This window comes from Fukomys damarensis, unplaced genomic scaffold (assembly GCF_012274545.1).
Source record: "Fukomys damarensis isolate Sample0158 unplaced genomic scaffold, DMR_v1.0_HiC HiC_scaffold_27, whole genome shotgun sequence".
Lineage (NCBI taxonomy): Eukaryota > Metazoa > Chordata > Mammalia > Rodentia > Bathyergidae > Fukomys > Fukomys damarensis.
In genome coordinates this window covers 40,612,244-40,627,587 of record NW_022900939.1, presented here as the reverse complement: position 1 = coordinate 40,627,587, position 15,344 = coordinate 40,612,244, and the positions used below count along the sequence as shown (strand labels likewise).

At 48.4% G+C, this 15,344-nt stretch overlaps 1 protein-coding gene across 1 annotated transcript in view; it reads right to left on the bottom strand.

Moving 5' to 3' along the window:
* The window catches only part of B3gat2 (beta-1,3-glucuronyltransferase 2), a 44,756-nt gene that overhangs the window by 22,552 nt on the left and 6,860 nt on the right, over positions 1-15,344 (bottom strand). The window contains exon 2 of the mRNA XM_010617857.2: positions 6,243-6,387. Coding sequence (XP_010616159.1) covers positions 6,243-6,387 — 145 coding nt within the window. The remainder of the gene's footprint in view (positions 1-6,242; positions 6,388-15,344) is intronic.

Below are 15,344 nucleotides of genomic sequence, written 5' to 3'. Positions count from 1 at the left end.
CGAGAAGGCGCCGCCAAAGGTGCGGCAGAGGGGAGCTGCGGCGGGCAGACGGCGAGGCCGCAGCAGAAGCGCAGTGCCCTGAGGAAGAGGGGGCGGAATCTGCCATAAAGTGCCGGCGCTTTCCTTAGCTTCCCGGACTCCTCCCGCTTCTGCTCCTGGGCGGATGGGGCCCGGCCCTCGAGGGAGGACACAGCATGCCCGGCAGGTGTGACTCCAACGTCACAGTCCCCGCCAGAAACCGGCGACCACCCGGGCCTGGAGACACCAGCCAGGTAGTGTGGCCTCGTCCCCTTAATCCGCCCGCCTCCAGGGCGCACCACTCGGGTTCTGGCTAACAGACTGTTCCAATTACCCAAGGTTACTGTACTTCCTGCTTGTAAATTACAACTCAAAGGATAATACAGAGTACATGACTACAACTAAGCCAAACTCAGCCAGTTATCACTGCATCCCACCCCAGGAGAGGCCTGAGGGGTCCAGCTGTCTGCTGAGCGCACGCTGAGTCTGAGGCTGCCCTCACTCTCACCTACCCATGGGTGCTTTGCAAATGGATCCCTGGTCCCTGCAGTCACCTGCCTGAAGAACTCAAAAGTCTGTCCGATCCCACAGAGAGGAGGACAGATTCCCTCCCCACAGGGTGCCTTCCCTGCACCCTGGGGCCGGCCTCTTCCACAGCACCCTCCCGCGGCCCAGCGCCCAGTGTGCAGTGCCAGCGAGTGCCCCTCCCTCTTAGCACTGCGTGCTCGTCCACCTTCACCCCAGGCTAGGCGCGTCTGCCCGGCAGAGCCCGCCCTGCGAGGGCCCGAGTCCTCACACTTCCCTCCCGAAACAACGTTTCCTCCACCATTAAAGAAAAAAGCCGTGATACTCTTAGAACTGCCAGCGTCTTGCTCACTCAGTGCCCCAGCACCTGCTACTGCTCCAAGCCAGATGCTGTGGGCCTTTCCAGTGTGCAGACTTAGGAGCTGCTCCCCACCGGGAAGGCAGGAGGGAGCGAAGGACCAGCAGAGAGGAAGCAGGAGCAGGGCACCACCTCCAACCACCTCACTTCTCAGAGGGGAACCTGCCCATCCACAGCTTCTACCGGAAGGGACCGTGAAGTTCCCCCCACCCACCCCGTCTTCTGTTCCCACTACACCTCTGACCACCAAGAGCTCCCTCCCTGCTCTGGGGAATGTAACGTTCCTCCAGCAGCCTGGCTGACCGTGTGCCGTTTACTCTCCATCCCTGTCCTGGGAAGTCCTGCCACCACCATCCCAGCAAGGAACGCTCCCACGCCCGCCAAGGATGCTGCTCTTCCCACCCAGGACGGAGGCACACAACACCTCCACTTCCGATTCGCCCCTTCTCTCCAGCCTCTGCCCCGGGGTCCGTCCAGGGCCCTCCTGCTCGGCCTGGCCTCCCTCCCCATGGTCACTGTCCCCAGAGCTTCTGCGGGCTCCTGTGTGTGAACTCCACCAGGGCACCCCGCATCCCATTCTCTGCAGGCCACACGGGAGAAACGGTCCTGTCACCCTACGATCACATCTCATATTCACCAGAAACGAACACACATGAAGCCAAGTGATCCTGGTCACCTAATGCACCTTTGTTCCTGTGGAAGAAATAATGCAACAGAGATACAGGAGCTACACTTCCTTAGGACATGAATGCTATCCCTTGCTGAGCCTATGGTGTAATAAAAATGCGCCTGGTCTGTGAACAGAGTTCCTTGCAGGGAGCCTGAAACCCTTGGGTTTCCTTGAGGGACAGGCACAACCCTGCTATTATGGTTTGCATCTAGATGTCCCCCTAAAGCCTCACATGCTCACAGGCAGGACCTTCGGAAGGTGACTGGATCAATGGAAATTATAGCTGAGTTGATGTTAGGTGGGGTGGAAGAGCACAGTCACTGTGGTGTGACCCGGCAGGCATCTCCCCCTTTCTGGCTCCTCCTTCGATCTCCCTCTATTCTGCCCACCTGCCATGAGAGCTCTCCTCTGCCAGGCTACCCTGCCTCAGAGCCAGGCGGCAGACTGAAATCTCTACAAACTGTATGCTCTCCTCCTTAAGCTGTGGGTGTTGTGTCCCAGCAACAAGGAAAATGGCTAAGACACTTGATAGCTAAAGAGGTGACTCGTGGTGGCCCTAGAAAAACCAAGCATAGGTGCAGCCCAACCTCTGGGGAGAAAGTGGAGCCTGAGTCCAGTCTCATCAGTCATTCTGTGAAACGAAGCCCAAACAGAAACCCCGGGCAGGAAAGCCATGCAGAGCCCCTTGGTCTGTAAACGCATCAAGGCACTGGGAGGAGAGGACCCGAGTCTGCCCTCAGGTCTTCCCACCTTGCCCTGGCTGCTGGTCATTAGGCCACTTCTAACTGGGATCCTGCACGATGTGACTATAGTGGAGACTACAGTTCTTTCCTAAGCTTTCTGAGTCACAGGAGCCACTTAAACCTGAACATTCATGGGAAACAGATCTATACCTGTTAAGAGTGCAGGTAGCCTGGCATTCCCCGAAATGTGGGTTGTGTCTGACAGCGCCCTCTACCAGGGGGTCTGCAGCAATTCCAGGGGTTCAGCACCAGAAATACTGACACCCAGCTGGGTTTTTAGCAGAGCACAGGGAACTCACCTGGATAAGTGTGATCACACACGGCCGCAGGCCCTGCCTGGTGTGAGGACCAGGCTGCACATAAACACTGAGGGTCCAGGGGAAGCGTCCTGAATGTAACACATCTACACTTTCCGGCCAGTCGGTAAACTACCTTAAGCTCTGGTCTTTCAAGCAATGGTCCTTATCCTTACTGACATTTCCCTGGAATTGGCCCAAGTGAGTCTACAGCCTGCAAGTGATCCCTGCCTTCAGAGCGGGGCTGGACACCTGACATGGCTGGCACCAGGCTCAGCACCTGGCCGGAAAGCCAGAGGGAGGCCCAGAGGCAGAGGCCTCCCAGGACCCAGCCACTAACAGACACAGGAGCCAACTGCAAGCAGGGCTCTGGCTGCGCACAGTGTTTCGCTCCATCCCACTGTGGCCATCTTAACTGAAGTAGTAATCATTGGACAGTTTCTTTAAAGATTCCCCCCAGTGGAATAAAATCATCTGCCATCAACATTGTAGACAAAAAGTAACTTCAGAACAATATTTCATGTCATCTGAGAACAAAATTTCACCACCAGGAAGGTGCAACGCAGCAACACAGTACTAATGAGAGTCGAGAGGAGCACCCTGAACGACAGAGACAGCGTGGCTCATGTTCTGATGATCAGATTTCCAGTGGCGACAATTTCACAGGAATACAAGTCTGGCTCTCAGGGTTCCCACTAGTGTATTCAAGCCTGGCGAAGCAAAACAGGTGTGGAAATGTCACATTTTATTTCTAAGTTTCATGTTTTTGGTACCTGATTGAACCTGGGACTCTGTGCTTGCGAGGCAGGCAGCAGAACCACTGAGCTACATTCCCAGCCCTTTTGTCCTATGTTGCCCAGACTGGCCTTGATCTTGAGAGCCTCCTGCTTCAGCCTCCTATGCAGCTAGGATGACAGACATGTGCCACTGTGCCCAGCTAGGTTCATGGTTCTTAACCAGCTTTGCAAATGCAATAGAGATCCAGTTCTCACAGAGCAAGTTAAGATTGGACAGTCCAGGCCCTGCAGGGACATGGGCCCTCCCTGCTCCTTCCTCTCACTCCAGAGACTGTGCGTGTGCACACATAACTTGGAAATATGATGGAAGGCGCCAATCATACCCTCAGGACTAAAGGTCTGTTCCCTCATCCCTGAGTCACTGACCTGTGTGTGGAACCTGACAAACTTGTGCATTTCACAGTCTGAGAATTAGAAAAACTTCTTCCACAAAAGAACTATTATCTTATCCACCAAATCTCACTTATAGGCTTCCAAAAAAATCAACAATTTACTGGAAATGAAGGTACACCCAGCAAGTTCACATGGGAAGTGAAGAAAATAATTCAGTGGGGCAAAGGTTTTCTGAAAGATAATATGTAGTATATCCTGATTTTTAAATAAGGGTAAGGAATATTGAGCAAACAACTCATTCCTATTTTACGATGACAGGTATGGCTTGTGATTTCAAAATATGTAGAAAAATCTAAACACTGGTCATGAAGCCGGGTGTGGTGGCATACGCCTGTAATCCCAGCACTCAGGAGGCTGAGGCAGGAGGATCACTATGAGTTCGAGACGAGCCTGGGCTACAATAGTGAGTTCCAGGTCAGTCTCAACTACACAGTGAGATCCTGTCTCAAAAAACCAACCAACCAACCAAACAAACAAAAAAACAGTAAACACTGGTCATGGAGGAAATTGTCCTATAATTTAGCAATGAAAAAGCATCGAATGTTTTGCCGCCTCCAGTCCTGACACACAGAACCCAGTTATCTTTCTTTGGCACTAGAAATACAATATTGAGAGCCAGGGATTTAGTTCAGGGGCACTGCTTGTGTCTGGTCCCTGGTACCAAAAACACAAAACAACAAAACTGAAACACAATACTGGATGCAAATGCTGGGGGAACCAAAGCAAAGATTCATCAGGTCTGCTGGATATGTGATCATCTAAAGTCCTCGTACTGAAATCCAGGACAAGGTCTCCAAGTTGCCCTCGCCCTGAAGTTACCCCAGCAAGGCCTGGGTAGAGCCGTGTGTGTATGCGGTCTGGCTGGGGTATGTGTAGAAACCAGGCTTGGAAAGGTCAGGACCATAGGTCTGTCAGCTGGCTGCCACAGCAGTCACAACCCCTTGAAGTCAGGGATGCAGGTTTTCTCTGAGCTTTCCAGGTGGGAAACTGGGAAAAGGAAAGAAAACATTGAGGACCTGGTGGCCATCAGGCCATCCCTGCTTAGTTTTATATAGGAAGACACCAAGGTCCTGGGAAGCGAAAGGATTTTCTCTAATGTTCTCCAAACTTCTGCTTGAGAGTATACTACAGCCAAGCAAGAGGCTGATTTTCAAAAGATACATCATGGTTGGCCTTGTACTTTCAGAGCTGTGGACTCAGACTGGAGGGGAATGGTCTCGGCAGAGGGCCCAGACCTTCCAAGGGTGGCTCACCTGCCTCTCTTCTCTGCCCCCACATAAACACTTTGGCTGCGATGCCTGTTCGGCTCTCAGCTTTCTGCAAGCACTGAAAATCATGGGGCAGAGAGGGACAGGCGGGTGACCACAAAGACCAAGCGATCTAGGCTGCCCCAAGGGTCAGAGACCACAGAGCAAAGTTGCACAAAGCAGGTATCTGGAAATGCCAAATGCTGAATAAAAATACTCGAGAGTTCATTCTCCCATGATGTAAGGTGACAATGTACGAGTCACCCTGGAGGGCTTTGCCCCCAACTCGCCCCTAGTACTCGTCACAATCTTGCTTTCTCATCTGTGCACAACCATCAGAATGTGAGGGGACCCAGTGGAGCGCACACAGCCCTCATCCCAGCAGAACCTGGGAGAGGTGTCGGCTAAGGCTGGGAAATAGCACGGCAGCTGGGGCACCAGGCATGGATGGACAGACAGCTGTGACTGGTGAGGTCAACTGTGAGGCTTCTGCCCTCATCTTCTGTAGTACAGGAGGCAGTGGTTTTCTTTCTCTCTCAGCCTCCTTTTCAAGCTCCATCACATACCACATCATTTTCCGTAACTTACAGAAAATGAAGCACTTTATGATAAAGTAGCCCTGTTGAACTTGTGGTCTGTTCCTGCTCTAGTGGATGCTAAGAGAATAAAAAAAAGATAGCTGATCTCCAAGTTAATATACACTGGGAAAACTAGTAATCCAATTTCATATTTTAGCTAATCTATCAACAAAGCACTAAATTTATTGATAAGCATTGCAACCAGTTGCCAATTTAACACTGTTATTCCCTTTATCAGTGAACATGACATATTTAAATGAGTCGGTGTGCTCGAGACAGTGCCTAAAGGTTCCAGCTAACCCACGACTGCAAGGAGGGGCCAGCCTGATTCAAGCCCTGAACCCCGCCACCCAGCCCAGGCCTGGCACATGAGTAGTTGATAGATACAGGTATAGGGGGGCAACAAAACAGAATGAAAGAAATATTTCCTAAGCACTTCCAAATTTAACTTCCCAAGAGCTGACTTTGAATGTCTAAGTACAGGATTTCACCTGTAGAATGAGACACAGCTCAGGGTTTTAACTGGATCGACCCTGAAGGCCTCTCCTTATGCGGTGCTATTCTGAACGAAGCGCCGAAGAGCACCCCGGCCGGAAGCCATGCCCGCCTGCCCTCACCTGCCATGTCGATGGCGAAAGGCCTGTCCGCTCTCCAGCCAGTGTACCAGCCGACCACTTTGCCGTTTTCCACCACCGGTCGTTCGTAGCGCCGCCCGCCAACGAGGCCCACCGGCCAGACGGACACCTTGCGCGTGGTCCGCATCTGCAAAAGGGGAAATGCAGGGTGAGGCGCTTTCTTAGTGAGAAGGAGGGAGGGGAGGAATGCGATCCCCAGGGGAGGTAGGGAGGGCGCAGGTGCAGGTTTTAAGGGTTGCACACAGAGCCCTCTGCTGTGGGTGCCCAGAGTCAGTTTAGTGGTGGCCGTAGGCTTGAGATAAATAAAGTCACGTCAGCACCTGAACACCACTTATTTGAAGCTAACTTGTGACTATCAGATATTTTCTATTTGTTTCAAGGTTCCACTTTTTAAATAATACTTTGCACTTTCTCAAGTGAGAAGGTTTAATTCCCCTTCAAGAAACATTGTGACTCAGTAAGAACAGTAACTTCACTCGGGGAAGCCATGGGGATTTCCTGTCTCTGCTTTTTATTGCTGTAGATACCAAGACACCTCGGCTGGGGACATTAATACCGAGATCCAGACACAGAAGGGCCGGCTGGCATCCTCCAGATGACAAGAAGAGACACATACCCTAACAGTATGCCTGTTGCTCAAGGACAAGTGGGGCAGGTGAGCGAGGAAAGGCCTCCGGAGCAGCTGGAGTCCAGTCCTCCCGGGTCCCACACAGCATACCCTCATGTCTCGCTGGCTTCTTCTGGTGGTACTGGGGATCAAAATCAGGGCCTCATGCGTGCTGGGAACTGCTCTCCCACTGAGCTATTGCCTTTCTCTTCCGAGATACGGTCTTGCTAAATTGCCCGGTCTGGTGTGGGATTTCTGGTCCTCCTGCCTCCGACTGGGAGGCTGGGTGGGTAGTGTGCACCGCCACATCCGCCAGGTTTCTCTAAGCTAAAATGCTCACAAGAAAGCCTGCCACTCGGCAACCCAGGGCAAATGAGCAGAAGGCTCTCTTCTCCCAGGCAGATGCATCTGGTGCTTGGCCAGCAAAGAACAAGTCTCATCGGTGAGGGGATTATAAATCCCATGACCAATCTTCACCTTTTATTTGCTACAGAACTGAACGGGGTCATGGTCAGGTTAGCAGGGGTTAAGATGATTCTCACCTGAGAAACATTTTATGAAAGGAAGCAAAGTGATATGCTGAGAAAAATACAACCGGAAGTCATGCTATACAGAGCAAGTGCAAGGAGAAGCTGCCGTTCGTTCTGCATCCTGGTTTTACTTAACGTCCTACCGTGTTCCAAAAAGAGGATTTAAGGCTCTGAAGCATCCCGGGCCACGAAGGTCTCAGTGCACTGGTCTCTTTCAAATACAATCTTATTTTTATAGTTTGTCACTCTTCCAATGAGGCTTATTTTTAGAAAGGACTGTTTATAAGGCGAGCGCCGAGCTGGTATCTGGGAACTTGGCTTTGGAAATGCTTCGTACAGTGAAGGGTTTTACTTGCCCAGGGCTCTGAACAAGTTCGCACCTGCTTTACTTTCCCAAATGTGAAATTTCTGTGGGCAAGGTCCACCTCTGCCAGCGGCTCCCCGGCGGATTTCCCTGGGCGTAAGCGCTGTGCATTCTGCCCGAAGGAAGGTGATCCCGGCGGGAGGGCTGAGCGGGCTCCTCTAGATCCTGCCCAGTGTCTATCCCCGGGAGGGGTCACTCTTGGTGAAAACCACACCTTAAGAGCAACGACCTTCTAACCCAGGAGCACGACCTTCTTCTGCTCCACTTAGACACCCCCGCAATGTTTCAGTGACTGCATCCTAGATCTTTTACATAGGTGGGGCAAAACCAGAAATTTATGAAAATGTTCCCTAAAATATAACCCCTCACTCCACCTTCAGGCTCCTGATCCTAGACAGACCGCAGAAAATGAAAACATTTCTATTTTTTTAATCTTATGTGTCAAACATGCTGAATACACAAATAAATCCAGGTCAAAAATATATACGCATATTATATATCAATGTATTAAGAGATATGTGTCTCTATGCTGATATATATATATCTGCAATATATCTCCATACAGAGATCTATTTCTCTATATAAATATCTCTATATATCTTCATATTCATGAAAGAATGACTTTTAGGGTACTAAGAGCAAAATCATGGTATTTTGGGTGGGGGGGAATCCAAAGGCTAGGATTTTTCATCTCTTGAACTCTTTTTGCCCTGAGCTCTAAAATTTCAAATGTGTGGAAAACTAGTGAGCAGATCCTTTCTTAGAATGCTACGTCCTCTGGAGATGGAACAAGGCTGTGCCCCGCTGGTGTCAAATAATTCTCAGCAAACATCTGGGTCCCATGAAATAATATGAATGTGCCTGGGTTGGACAAGAGACAGGCTCTTCATCAAAGAGGAAGACAGACAAAAACAGAAGGAAAAGAAGATAATTTTGAAGAAGAAAAAGAGGAACTGGTGTCAAAGGGACTAAGCCTACAGCTGTTGAATCACAGGGACAGGAGCAATTACATGCGGCCCAGGCAAGGAAGCCCGGTCTGTGGCAGCTTCTCATGGAAGGTGGCTGTGAAAGACACGGAGCTCTGCCCACAGGCTGTGTGCGGTGTGGCCTGGGGGCCCAACGGAACCAGCGCGACATGGCCACGGCTTTGCCTGTGTGCGCCAGTTCCTGGAGCTGCTCAGAGCTAGCTACTGCCTGTTTCCACTGCAATCTTCCAGTGGGTCGGGCGTTAAAGGTGAGGTGACAACCGTGTGAATGCAAGTGACAGGCAGGATCCCGTTTCCAGGTGCGCTGAATGTGTAAGCTCGTAGTTTAAGTAGTTAAAACCTCTGAAGAGATCCAGATGTCCCCGCCCCAGCCTGTGTGGCTCTGAGATTGGAAGTGCACTGCTTTTCACCACAGAATTAGACATAGCCCCAGTGCACACGACAAACCCAGATAAAGTGCCAGGCATTTCGAAGGAAAACAGTGCGCTATTTACAGAGTGGCGTCATCTCCCCCTTGGGATCCAGCTTTGTTCCGTGTCCTTTTTACTCACTCTGTGTGCTTTAAGGGCTCCTTGGCAGCCACATTCTCTGCTGAGAGGGAGAGCAATGCATTAAGGACTGTTACTAGGAAAAGTGCAGGCACCCTGGCATAATGGAAATATTCTCAGCATTTAAATGCTTTGTTACTCTCTTAGTACAAAATAGCAGTTAGGCGACAGTCACCACTTCTGGAGCCTGGTCTGAGCTGGGGTCTAAAACAGGAATAAAGCAAGGGATAATAAGAGGAAGCAATTCACTGTGTCTCAAGTTACAATGTTACACACAGGTCTGAGCCAAAGGCTCTCTCCTGTTTATTCAGTGTCAGTCTTTGGACAGGGTCTGCATAGCAGTGTTAACCAGTCAAACCCATCAGAGTCCCCACAGGCCCAGGGCTACAAAGGACACACAAGACACAGCTGGTGCAGCCAACTCTGCCTGGCTGAATCCACAGAGACTGTTCCGAGGCTGGTCAGGGAAGGAGGCGGCAGCTCTCACACCCTGTGGCAGGTGGCCCTCACCAGCAACACTCCTGAGTCTCCACCAACTCCTCTGCCTGCAGCTCCAGGCCCTGACCCTTTGGTCCCCCAGGGGCATGGCTATCAGCCCCTCTGTGACCAGACACTTCAGGACATCACTTGTAGGTGGCCGTCAGACCACCCCAAGGGCCAAACAAAACACGGGAAACACATGCCTTTAGCTTCCTTGAGGACATGCCACTAGCTGAAAGCTTGTTTAATTTTTTCCAAAGGGAAAGAATAATGTTCTTGATCTTCTGAAATTTAAAATGCTGCAGGCAATCTCAAGGGCAGGGTTACAACAAAGAATGTGGTGCTATGTACCTGTTATTAACTGACTGATATACTGAAGACAGAGCCCAGGGTTTCTGCACATCAGGTATGTGCTCTACACCGAACTGCATCCACAGCCAGCCCTTCTTGTTTTCTGAGAAACAATCAGATGCCCAGGCTGGCCTCCAACCTGCAATCCTCCTGCCTCAGCCTCCCAAGTAGCTGGGATGAAAGGCTTGTGCCACCACACCTAGAAGCAATGGCATTCTAGTAGAAACAGGTACCATGGGGACACATATCCTAGGCCCAATACCTTCCTCCAATAGAAGGAGGAGGATCTACTTGGAGACCTGGCTCATTCTAGGACCAGGGCAGAAAATATACAAGACGACCCTGGAGTACCCTGCAGAGTCAGAAAGGAGGAAGTGCTCAAAAAAGAAAACACCTTTAGCCCTTTTCTTCCTATTTTACATTGTCAGTTATCTCATTAGGATCTTATGTACTATTATAGTTTTTCACACCAGAGAAACTATTCGGTATTTACACATGTGTGACTTATGTATTTCACTTAGGAGTATATCCTCAATATGCATCCATTTTCCTATGAATGGGAAAGGTAATAAGGGAAAAGAAAAAATATGAGAAAGTGAAAAAATGGAAATAAAATGTTTGTAAATGGGGAGGGGAGGAGGGGGTGAAGGGAGGGCAGGGACAAGGGGTAAAAATGAGAACCAAGACCTGTCATGTAAAGGTACAAGATCCCAATGATGAATGTAACTGTACTGTCTACCTAAAATGTACCAATAAACTCAGTAAAAAAGGAAAACAAACAAAAACAAAATCCCCCTCGACAAGAGTATTTTGTAAAAGGTACATAGGAATCAATGGAAAGAGCTCCCAATTAGCAAAGTTGGGACCATCTGAACAACCAAACAGATTTGGATTATGGCTCGAAGTATAAAATAAATACCTAAAAGTCCACCCTGATATAAACAAATAGCTGAATAAATAAAGACAAATCTCCCAAGCAGAAAAATTCCAAACAATTTGTGTCTATACCCTTTTCCTAAGGAGTGGAGCGTAACTCCCCACTCTTTAGGTACTGGCAGTGCTGAAGACTTTCTTTCCAAAGAACACAGGACAGGGCATGGCGGGGAGGGGCAGCCGTATGCCGACTCCTGCCCAGCTGGGTGGTCCAGGCACACACACAGGACCCATCATGCCAACAGGGTGCACCCTCCTGTTGTGTGGCAAGAATGACACCGTCTCTGTGGTGTTTTCCAACACTTTCCATCATGACAGGAAGCCAGGAGTCCTACAGAATGGCTCACTCTAGGACTGTGGGGGGAAATATATATAAGATGAGCCTGGGCAGCTTTAATGCCAGACCAGATGTAAGAAAGTATTCAAAAGCAAAGACCTTAAACCACAGCGATGGAAACTGCTCCAAATGGCTGAAAGTGCATCAACTGGCCAATAAACTACGTTGATAGCTTGTACCCTGGACATGCTGTTATGTCTAGGGACTAGGGCCTTCTCCCCAAAACTTGTAGCCATTGTCCAGTAATGAAGAAAACAACATATTCCAACAGAAAGGCATCCTACAATGCACCTCACACCAGTAACACTCAAAGCTGTCACAACTAGCAAAAACAAAGAAAATCTGATACCCTGTTGTGGCCAAGAGGCACCAGGGAAACATGACAATTTTTCTGGTTTGGATGTAAAATGTACCCCAAAGTCTCATGTGTTTGGAGGTGGAGCTTTTGGAAGGTGACAGGATCATGGGGACACTAAACACAAAAGCTCTGTTCAGGCCAAATCAAACTTTCCTGAGGGGCAAATGTGACTGCACACTCCACCTTGCAAACTCCAGTCTGCAAAATTAATTAGAACACAGAAAGTGAGTGAGGAATTGCCTCATTTGCTGTTCGGAGGTGGGGCGTGGCTGCAGGAGATGGGTGTTGGGAGGACTGGGAAGGTGTATTCACATCCAGGATTCCTTCGTTCTGTCTCTCCGCTTCTGCTGCTGGAGGGTGAGCGGCTGTCCTCGGCCTGGTCCTCTCACACCACTGCCCCCTTGAAGCGAGGTGACCACACATGGACTGAGCCCTCTGAAATTGTGACCCAAAATAAACTTGCCCTACTTTTAGTTGTGGTGTCAGGTATCTTGTCCCAGCAACAGGAAAGTCACTACTACAACAACTGAATGTAATGTGAATTCCTGGACTAGAACAGGGCATTGGGACATGTGGATGAAAAGAAGACTTTAGGTAATACTGGTTCATTGCATGTAACACATGTACCATACTAATATTAGCAACAGGAAACTGGGTATGGAGTATATGGAAACTCTAGTATCTTCTCGATTTTTCTATAAATCTACAACTGAGATTAAAGTCTTTTTTTTTTTTTTAAAGATCGATTTCTAAAGTGCCTAAGGGTGAGTCCTTTTTACTCAGCCCTGCCAAGTATGACTAATTACTTAGCCTGGAGTCAATTTTTCACTCACTTTCTATGTTCTAATTCATTCTGGAGACTGGAGGTTACAAGACGGAGCGAGCAGTCACATTTTCCCAAAAGGAAAGACCAGTTTTGCCTGCACAGAATTTTTGTGCTTTACCTTGCAATATGTTAGAAATCCGGGGTGCTGGCCTCCCTGTTCGCCTCGGTCCCCGCCCCCATGATGCCACGATGTGGAGCTGCAGCCCCGTCAGCACTCAGCACCAGCTTATGCCATCACAGGAAGCCTTGCTCTCTTTAAAATGGGAGGCTAATTCTGCACCGCATGAGAAACCACAAGCAGAGCTAAGAGACAACACACAACGTGGAAAAATTTTTACCAGCTGTTCCTCTGACAAAGGACTACTATCTAGAATATATAAAAGACTCGAAAAAATCAGCCACCCCAAATATAAAGACCCGATTTAAAAATGGGCATCTGAAATGAACAGACATTTATCATATAAACAAGTAAAAGCAGCAAATAAATATATGAAAAAATGTTCAACATCAGTAGTCATTCGAGAGGTCCAGATGAAAACAGCACTGAGATTCCACCTCACCCCAGAAAGAATGGCTGCTATCAAGAAATCAACCAATAATAAATGCTGGCAGGGCTGTGGGGAGAAAGGAAATCTTCTCCATTGATAGTGGGAGTGCAGACTGGTGCAACCACTGTGGAAATCAATATGGAGATACCTCAAAGAGCTAGGATTAATTTGATCCAGCTATCACTCTGCTGGGTATCTTCCCAAAAGAATTAAAAGAATCATACCACAATGATATATGCACACTCTGGTTTACAGCAACACAGTATGCAATAGCTAAAACTTGGAAACAGCCCAAATGCCCATCAACTGGAGACTGGATAAAAATGTGGTTTTCTATAAAATGGAGTACTATTGAGCCATAAAGAATGAGAAACTAGAGACATTTATAGCTCAGTGGATGGACACAGAGGCCATACTCTTAAGTGAAATAAATAGGACACACGTGAAAATACCGAATAGTTTCTCTGCTGTGAAAAACTGAAGGTGTAAATAAGGTTCAAAATGTATAACTGATAATGTGAAATAGGAAGAAAAGGTTTAAAGGAGTAGGGCAAGTGGGAAGGGTAGGGGAAGGGAAAAGAAAAAATATGAGAAAAGGAAAAAATGGAAACAAACTTTTTGTTAAAGTGGGGTGGAGGGGTTGAAGGGAGGGCAAGGGAAGGGGGAAAAATAAGAACCAAGTTACATCACGTAGAGGTACAAGATCCCAAAGATGAATGTAACTGTATTGTATACTAAAATGTACCAATAAACTTCATGGAAAAAAATGGGAAGCTAAAATACTGAGCAAATGGCCCATGCATTTCAAGAAAGCATGGAATTGAAGATTGTTTCTAAAAATTTAAAATGCAAAGTATCTAAAAGATACCATCAGAAATAAACCAGAATGAGAACCATGAGAAATAGGTGGGAAAGGAACATGATTAAAAGCATTAATAAATGAAAATAAACCACACTGAAATTTTAGTCCTTTAGATTTTAACTTAAGTAATACCACATACCCAAGAACAGCTTCACTGAATTATATTTCTGGCTTTCAGGCACATGAATCTGTGAATCCCACTATGGACTGTCTGGGAGGGGCTTGCCTGGGCTGGGCTTGTGATAGAGTTACAGTAATCAAGATAATGTGCCATTGGCGTAAACATATGCGTACAGATTAACAAAGGAGATTAAAAAAATTTAGAAGTATACCCTCTCACATATATGGTCAGCTGACTTCTGACAAGATGCCGGGCAATGTACTGCAGTGGAAAGGACAGAATTTCCAGCAGAGAGGCATCCCCGGCAGAAAGAGGGGGTGGAGAAGAGGGAACCCCTGTCTACTACAGCTGGTACAGAAAACGACACTGAGATCACTCAAAAAACTGCAAACAGAAACAATGCAGCAATCCCACAAGTGGGCATACACCCACAGGACGCATAATCAGCATGTGTAAGCAAGTGCCGGTGCTCAGTGTAACATGAGTCCCAAGACCCACGGTGCGGAGTCAACCTGAGTGCCATCCATGTAGAGATGGCCAAAGAAAACAGAATGCAGGATGTATCCAGAACGGGGGATCCACTCAGCCTTTGCCACGCACAGAAATCCTGTAATGTCAAACAACCTGGACGAACTTAGAGGACATTATGTTACACAAATAATCCAGGTAACAAAAAGACAAATCCGGCATGAGCTCGCTCACTCGGGAAATGGTGGTCACCAGTGGCTTGCAGGGAGGCAGTGGGGCAGTGAGGGAAGTGGGAGGTGTCACTTAAAGGACACAAAGCGCCACTTAGGAGGAACAAGTTCAAAAGATCCCTGTACATGTGCATCCATGTGCATGGATACAAGAGACGCATGTACATCGCGGTGACTACGATGAATACAACGTGGAGAATGGATTTCACACGTTCTCACCACAAAAAATATGGTCAGCTAGCTCGGTGCAGCCATTTCAAGACATGTACACAGATCGGGCATCGTGTACACAGATCAGGCATCGTGTACACAAATACATAACATTTTCATTGTCAAAAAATGAAAGAGCCAGGTGTGGCGATGCACGCCTGTAATTCCAGCACTTGGGAAGCTGAGGCAGGGAAAATGCTGTGAGTTCAAGGCTGGCCTGGGTTACACAGTGAGTTCAAGGCTGGTCTGAACTGTATCACAAGGGTCTGTCTCAAGAAGGAGCGAGGGGGCGGAGAGAGAGAGGGAGGGAGAGGGAGGGAGGGAG